This window comes from Rhagoletis zephyria, unplaced genomic scaffold (assembly GCF_001687245.7).
Source record: "Rhagoletis zephyria isolate East Lansing unplaced genomic scaffold, Rhagoletis_zephyria_1.1 Rzeph_scaffold_00559, whole genome shotgun sequence".
NCBI classification, from domain to species: domain Eukaryota; kingdom Metazoa; phylum Arthropoda; class Insecta; order Diptera; family Tephritidae; genus Rhagoletis; species Rhagoletis zephyria.
The window spans coordinates 212,808-221,433 of record NW_016157643.1 but is presented as its reverse complement, the minus strand read 5'-3'; the positions used below and the strand labels follow the sequence as shown (position 1 = coordinate 221,433).

Genomic DNA, 8,626 nt, shown 5'->3' with positions numbered 1-8,626 from the left:
CCAAGGTTGTTTACTGGTTATATTGTGGTTAAGAAATACAATCATAGTTGAGCGAGAAAGAAAAGAGAAGTTGAGAGTAGTTTGGAGTAGACACAAAATTGATGAGAGTTTTTTATGTGCGCGAAAGAATTCTGGAAGACTCACCACCGCATGGCGGTGACGTTGCTGTTACTTCTCTCTCTCTCTCTATCAACAGTAAATTTGATATGCTGCTACGTACGTCAACCTACGTTTACGCTACGTCGTTGACTAACTGGGCTTTAAGAGTTTATTTTTGTTGCAATAATATCCTACAAGACGCGATTGACAGGATCTCCAACACATTCATAACGAAAACTAACACATATGCAAAATTTTATATGCCAGTTTGGCTCTGTAGGGAACGACTGTCATTTGATCGATCAAGTGAGTGTCAATGCTGATAGAAGTAACGGTAGTTGGTTGCCACAATAACCACAAGATCCACTAGGGCTGCATTTTGTGCTTAACGAAAGTAGTTGTACCTGCCAAATAATGTCGACTACTGAAGTATTTGGATATAATTTTGAACTTAATTAGTTGAATTTTAATTTTATCATTATTCGACCCCGCTCATAGCAAAAGTAAGTAAAAATAAAAGTTTTCATTGTGGCATGACATTCTTTTTATATATAAAAGTAATAAATAAAACCGTATTATAAAGTATTTGGTACTGAAGAAGTTCAAATGCGCACATCAACAGAAAAAAGAAAGACGCAAGACGAAAAGATGCTCAAAACTTAAAGTGCTGTGGAAAAATAAAGATAAGTTTTATAAAATATTTCATTTAAAATTAATAAAAGAGCTTTTAATACCGCCATGATCAAGAAAAACGGATTTACGAATCCAATATTAAAAAACTGCATCGCATCGCCAGTTCTCTACCACTGCAGTCCTATTGCGCTGTGGATTTAATAGAAACAAAATTAAAAGATCCAGAGTATGCACAAGCCATGATAATGAATTATATTATGGAATACATATTTCACGTTCTAATTGCTGTACATAAATTTTTCAAAGGTCAATTACATATATCAAAAATAAAAGGTGTGTCTGAGGACGTAGCCAGCGGTATTAAACATTCATTTTCGGACGAGGCATTGCTGCAGCTTAACTGTGACGGCAGATGGGAGAGAAAACCACTAAACAAACTTATACTGGTTGACACAATCCTACGAGGTAATATGTACACATATTAGGGACACAACAAGTTCTGACCATTAATTTTTTCGTTATTTATTTATAACTATATACCTATATATAAACCTTTTTAACATACTTTGTAAAAAATTCTCAAAAATCGACGCAAGTTCTTAAATAAATGGTCACAACGTATAAATAAATAGTATCCCTAATTATGTGGTCACTACCGTATACATATGTACATATCTTTTAACAATACAAATTTTTTGATAATCTATTTCAATCCACTTAGATGCATTTAAAAAGAAAGGTCCTGTTGAGTTCGAAAAGAAATCAGGAATGCAATTGAGCTCAATGTAATGTATAATATTAGGATATTAGCTTTAAGTATGTACATATGTACGTTGGTGGCAAAAATAATAGAAACGCCTTATTTTGCTTAATTTTTGGCCACGTTTCCTTTTTTTATTAATGTTTAATGTACTGTGCTTAGGGTAATGTATTTAGCTTCTAATTTGATCTAATGTACTTAGCTTTGAATTTTTTGACGATCAATAATTAGTTCGTAAGATTTTATGAAAATAAAAGAAAAAACAAGTATTACATGTGTCATTAATGATAGATTTCTATATCGTGGGAGAGAGATCAGACTAGACGAATTTTTACATCAACTGTGAGTAATCAACAATGATATGAAAACATGACAGACTTGATGTGTCATGATTGATCGCTTATTACATCAAATTTGATTGCACATTACTGACTTATATTTCTATCAAGGTTGATCACTCATAATTGTCGAAGATTTACATCACTGATGATTAAAATTTGAAGGCCGAACTCAAAGGGAGTAAGCAGTCTATATGTTAGAAGGAGATGAAGCATCACACGTACACAAAAGTTTCCATCAGATTTTTCACACTGCCCTTTAGAATTTGATAGAAACTTGTAGGTAGCCAGTGACAGAAATCTCTATCAGTCTTGCTACTCAAATGATTTGTCAAATGATAGTCACTGTTCTTGCAGGGTATGTTGGGTGCAAGACATGAATTATGTACATATGTATGTCAATATGTGTACTAGAGTATATTGGTGCGTGTGCGAGTGCATGGATCGTAGATCAAAAGGCGAAAAGAAATCGAAGAGTGCTAGGAGACCTGCAGGTGGTGCTAGGGTTGCCAGACGTACTGCTTTTGAGAATAAACGTACTCCTTTTTATTGTAATGTACTCCCATGTACTCCCAAAAAAAATATCTGGAAATGTACTCCCTTATTAGTTTTGTACTTCTTTTGTACTCCTTTTTCCAGCTATTAATATTTTATCATATACAGGGTGTAAATTAATAACTGTTGTACAGCTTTTTTTTAAATAAAATTGGCCTTTATAGATTTTGCGAAAAAAGTAGTTCATTGTTAATTATCCACAGGTTTTACTTCAATTTTATTAATTTGTTTTTAAATTTGAACCTTCATTTGGGTTTACCGGCGATAAACACTTTGAGAGAAAAGCGGAAGTAAAAAAAAGTCGTTATTGTATAGTTTTTAAATTTAACCCTCATTTGGGTTTACCAGGGGGTTTGGGAGAAAAGCGCAAGCGGCACGCAAGTCTTCGCCGGTTACTTTATTACATATCTTCTGTAACCGTAGGCTAATTTCCTCCCACTAGGAGGGAATTCATTCGACCAACCCTATACAGTTTTGTTTCTTTATACAAAATCTAAGAAACATACTTCTGAAAAAGAGGTGTGTGCCGCATGTACTTATCTCCCAAAGCTTGCAAATGCAAATAAGGATAAAAATTTTAAAACCAATTAATAAAATTAAAGTAAAATATTTACAAAGTTAACAAAAAAATACTTTGTTTAACAAAATCTATTTTTCAAAAAACCTGTGCGACAGTTATTATTTTAGGCCCTGTACATTACGATTCATATTGTGGCAAACACTACTTAGGGCCGGTTTTTCAATGTCTGGTTATCTCTACTTGCCGGTTAAACATCATTATCGACGATTTCGACATCATACATATAACATGTGATCGATAAAGCAGTCGTTGTATCTAACCAGAGCTTCTACCTCCGATTTGTGCTAATCAGACATTGAACAACCGGCCCTTAGTAAGCAAAGTTAAGTGTTACTATGTTTATACGTAAGCTATTTGCAAATAAAAATAATTTGCAAATACTTAACTCACTGTTTATTCGATGGTGAAAAATTCTTTTTTAATATTGCCTGATTATAAAAAGGCAATAATATGACCATCGAAAAAGAAAATAAAGTTAAAAATGGCAACGTATTGATTATAAAAAGGCATTAAGATGACCATCGAAAAAGAAAATAAACCTAAGAATGGCGGCGTCTTGCGCTTATTTGCAAATAGTACCACTAATCAATACTTATTTGCTTGATTTAGTTATTTGCAAATAAAAAATAAGTCAGCGTTTATACGGCAAAGTTTACCATTTTGCAAATTGTTATTTGCAAATAATATGTGCGTATAAACGCAGTATGTGATAGTGAAAAAGTGTAACCATGGCCGTAGCAAGGTAGGTGCAGGGCGCTCCGATATAAAAATCAGAAAAATATTAAATTATTTATAAGGCTTACTTTAAAAAATGGCCATACATTCATGAAGAGTCTGGAATTCTTTCCTATAAGGGTGGTCATTGAAGAGGCGGTGAGCGAAGGGGGAGTGGGCGTGGCACCTCCAACCCCCACCTAGGCGCCCTATGGGTCCCAGGGACCCCTTAGAAAAATCGCCAAAAATCACAATTTTCACTTGCGTCCACAGTATTTTTGCGTAGAATTCGGTTAGGGAGTATAACCCTTACTACGTAGAATCCTCCTTTCTGTGTTGCCGAAGAAGAGAGGAGGATATGATTCCGGCTTCGGTGTCCAAAGTATTTTTGCACTTAACTCCTTTCTGCGTAGGCGGCCTTCGGCCGCGCTTAGGGATTATAACCCTTACTAAGTAGAATTCTCCTTTCTGTGTTGCCGGGGAAGAGGGGCAGGCACCTCTTTTGTTATCAAAGGTATATAAAAGGTCCCGTGCAAATGAATATTCAACCTTTTTAAAACGAAAAAACGCAAGTGAAAATTGTGACTTTTGGTCACCCTAGGGGCCCTAGGTGGTCGGGAGTAACATTTTTGTCAATGGCGGTTCATGCCCTCTCCAAAAAGGTCGGAAAAGGTGCCACGTCCACTCCCCCTTCGATCTCCATCTCTTTAACAACCACCCCTATTGGAAAGCCAACCCATATAGTTATTTATTTTTCACATTCATTGTTGCTTTGGAAAAGATTTCTAAGATATCTTTGTTTGTTTGTACCTAATTAATGGTAATTTGTAACAATAAATTGCACAAAAAATTAAAAAAAAATTTTTACTCTTTTCTTATGTCATGTACTGCGTTTTTCCTATCGAAAATATAAATGTACTCCTTTCTCCGTTTCAAAATTTGGCAACCCTAGGTGGTGCTAAAATATTTCCAACTAATTTGAGCAGGCGCTAGTTATGTGTGAGCAAGGTTTTGGAGAGCTTGAATATTTTCAAACGTATATGCTAGTTGGAAGCATAATCCTTATGCATGAGTAGTGAGTAAAGTATAGTGGTGCGGATTACATTTGGCCAGTTCTGAGCTATCATAATTACTTTGGATATTTATGAAATAGTTACAAGAGGGCTAGAGTTATTGAAATTGTGTGCATGAATGATTATTGATTCAAACCATTATTTTTTTTTGTTGTTCTTGTGTTGTTTTCAGAATGGCTGAAAACAGAAAGTTGAAGTCGTATACGGCTACCATCAAGCGTGCGCCAGATTTCGCTAAGGGCGAGGATTTGGAGCGAGTGGTGGCAGATCAGGTCAAGGTGCGCATGGGTGCATTAAAATCTGTATGGCAGGCATACAATGAAGAGTATGCGGTCATAATCGAAGCCGTAGACGTAAAGGATTTGGAGAAGTTTGATTCAGAGAATTTGGCGCTAGTGGAGGCCCATTATTTCGAGGCCTATGCAATTCTACAAAGTAAATGGAATGCTATGGGGGCAGCACAGAAAGCAGTTTCGAATGATCAGCCGATTAGTGTAAAGGTGCAAATTCCTGAGCAAGCCAATAATATCAAAAATACGTGGGGCGAGTTTGATGTCACCCCCACCAAATGGACGGGCTTCCGGGATCGGTTCAAAGCATCAGTACATGAGAACCCGGATATTGATCCATCATATAAATTTATGTATGTATCTAACGAATTCTTTGGTGGGGCATGCCAAGCTAGCTTTTGGGCAATGGCAATTTTTGGAAGAGAACTATGCACAGGCATGGGAGTGTTTGAACCAAATGCATGACCAAAGTTATTTGATTGGCCGGGAGCGTCTACGAAACTTTATTAGATTGCCAAAGCTAAAGGCCCCGATCAAGGCAACGGATTTGAGTCGGATGTCGAATGTGACGCATGAGGTGCGTCGCCCATTGCAGGCGCACGGATTTCCACTTGAGCACTGGGATTTTTTCCTGGTGCACATGTTGCACGAGAGGCTAGATAGTGAATNGGATTTGAGTCGGATGTCGAATGTGACGCATGAGGTGCGTCGCCAATTGCAGGCGCAGGGATTTCCACTTGAGCACTGGGATTTTTTCCTGGTGCACATGCTCCATGAGAGGCTAGATAGTGATACAGCAGGCTTTAGCGTTGGCGAATTCTGCAGGAAATCGCAGGCGCATTGAATCGGCAGTGGCTATCCCAGACAGGGGCAAGCAGTCAAATGTAATTGGTGCTAGAGATGCTAAAGGTGCAAGTCAAGATCCGTCGACATCAAGGGCAGCATTGCGGCCAACCGGCTTTACCATTGCCCTGAATTCATGTCTTTGACATTGAAGGCGCGCAGAGAATATTTAGTTCGGCGCAATTTTTTGCCCGAACTGTTATAAAAAGGGCATGGTGCAGATGCATGTTACCAACAGTGTGTGGGGCGTGCATGATAACCATATGCTTTACCATTGCCCTGAATTCATGTCTTTGACATTGAAGGCGCGCAGAGAATATGTAGTTCGGCGCAATTTTTTTGTCCGAACTGTTATAAGAAAGGGCATGGTGCAGATGCATGTTACCAACAGTGTGTGGGGCGTGCATGATAACCATATGCTTTACCATTGCCCTGAATTCATGTCTTTGACATTGAAGGCGCGCAGAGAATATGTAGTTCGGCGCAATTTTTTTGTCCGAACTGTTATAAGAAAGGGCATGGTGCAGATGCATGTTACCAACAGTGTGTGGGGCGTGCATGATAACCATATGCTTTACCATTGCCCTGAATTCATGTCTTTGACATTGAAGGCGCGCAGAGAATATTTAGTTCGGCGCAATTTTTTGCCCGAACTGTTATAAAAAGGGCATGGTGCAGATGCATGTTACCAACAGTGTGTGGGGCGTGCATGATAACCATATGCTTTACCATTGCCCTGAATTCATGTCTTTGACATTGAAGGCGCGCCGAGAATATTTAGTTCGGCGCAATTTTTTGCCCGAACTGTTATAAGAAAGGGCATGGTGCAGATGCATGTTACCAGTGTGAATGCTGGAAGTGTCCCGGCAGGCCGAAACACAACAGCGCTCTTTGCCGAATCGTGATGGCAACAAGCAAGTTAATAGTGTGCAAGTCAAGAATGAAGCTAAAACCCAGAAGCAGAAAAAGAAGATAGATTGATATCTGTATGGTGCAAGAGGCGGAGCCAGTAGTGAGCAAGTGCAGTTCAATGGTGTGCGGGGCCAGAAGACGCCAGTCGTGGATGAGCGCATCCGCCTAGTAGATAATAAGTTTAGAGCTTCAGATAAAAGATAAGGCTTATTGAATAAAAGAAATGTACCTGAAATAGATTTTAGTGCTAGAGCGGTTGTTAAAAGACCGAAAATTGTGAGCAAATTTCATATTGTGAGCAATTGTGAGCAAGAGATTAAAGAAAATAATAGTTCTAATATTAAACGTTACATAATGAATTTTAATTCAGGGGACAACATATTAAAGCTTTATTGCCAACAGCCATGACCAAGTTTCAGGTCAAGGGTTGTACATATGGGCCAGTGCGTACACTTTTAGATACAGGGGCGCAAGTTAACTTAATTACGTTTGCATTGCAGAAGAAGTATGGCATCCCGACAGAGCCTATTACACGGAAAATGGTTGGAATTGAAGGTGAGCCGTTAAGAGTGAACAAGAAAGCTGAGCTGCTGGTTAAGCCTTGGTATGCGTCAACCAATCCGCCAGTGCCAGTGGTCTCCGATATTGCCTTCGTCAGGTGAAACGGTTACCCCGATATGCAACTCATTGAATGCAACGCTTGCCGATCCAGAGTACTGGAAGGCGCAGGAGGTGCATGTATTGCTGGGAGCAAATTTCGTGGCTAGAAGCATTATTGCGGTTGTGAAAGGAGGTGCAGAAGGCACAGCATTCATGGAGACAATGCCGGTTGTAATCATTTTTGGTGAGTATGCTCAACGGCGTGATGAGCGGATAGGTGAGCTTATATCAACAGTTGAGTGCAAAGACAATAGGGAGCTAGAAAGATTATTGAAACAATTTTGGGAGTTAGAGTCCATTGGTAAACATCCAATTAGGACAGCAGAAGAGGAGTAAGTAGAAAATATCTTTCTGAATACCTATTATAAGGGTAGCGAAGGCAGATTTGTGGTTACTATACCCTTAAGAGATGTGCAAGACATTGGCAGCTCCAAAGAGATTGCCTTGCGCCGGTTTTTATATTTAGAGAAGCGGCTAGAGAAAGAGCCAGAATCGAAGGCACAGTATAGTGAATTTATGAAAGAGTATGAGGAGCTGGGGCATATGCAGATTGTTGAGGAGCAAGTAGAACAGAATGCGTTAAGATATTATATCCCACACCATTGTGTTGTGAAAAAGTTTCGCGTGGTATTTGATGTGCGCTCTCGCAAAAATAAAGGCATATCCTTAAATGAGGTGTAATTACTGGGCGGGAAGCTGCAAAGAGATTTAAATGATACAATAATGCGTTTTAGACGTCATAGAGTTGCGTTCAGTGCGGATATCAAGATGATGTTCCGTCAGGTTAGAATTGCTAGGCACCAATGGGATTTGCAACGATTTTTTTCGCGCGAGAACAGATATGAGCCATTAAGAGAATATTGGTTAACTGTTGTCACATACGGGATGACGTCTTCAGCATACAATGCGGTAAGGGCAGTAATTCAGTGTGCTGGAGACGCAAAAGGAGAATATTCAGAAGCTGCTGATGGGATTGTGAATGATATGTATATGGATGATTGCGTAACAGGGGCTGATAATGAGCAAAGGGCCATTAGGTTGGCAAAGCAAATGGAGCGTATCTGGACGGCGCTGGCTTCAAGCTTCGTAAATGGAAATGGAACAGAAAATCATGGATGAATGCGATGAGCTCTGATGCAGCGTTGTCGAAAGCTTTTGCTGAAAAATCG

The 8,626-nt window shown here is 39.0% G+C and overlaps 1 protein-coding gene across 1 annotated transcript; it reads left to right on the top strand.

Moving 5' to 3' along the window:
- The first annotated feature begins 7,403 nt into the window (after window positions 1-7,403).
- On the top strand, window positions 7,404-8,138 carry LOC108360352 (uncharacterized). The gene is made up of 2 exons (XM_017612608.1): window positions 7,404-7,789; window positions 7,832-8,138. The coding sequence occupies exons 1-2, from the start codon at window positions 7,404-7,406 to the stop codon at window positions 8,136-8,138; spliced, it is 693 nt and encodes a 230-aa protein (XP_017468097.1).
- Window positions 8,139-8,626: the final 488 nt, after the last annotated feature.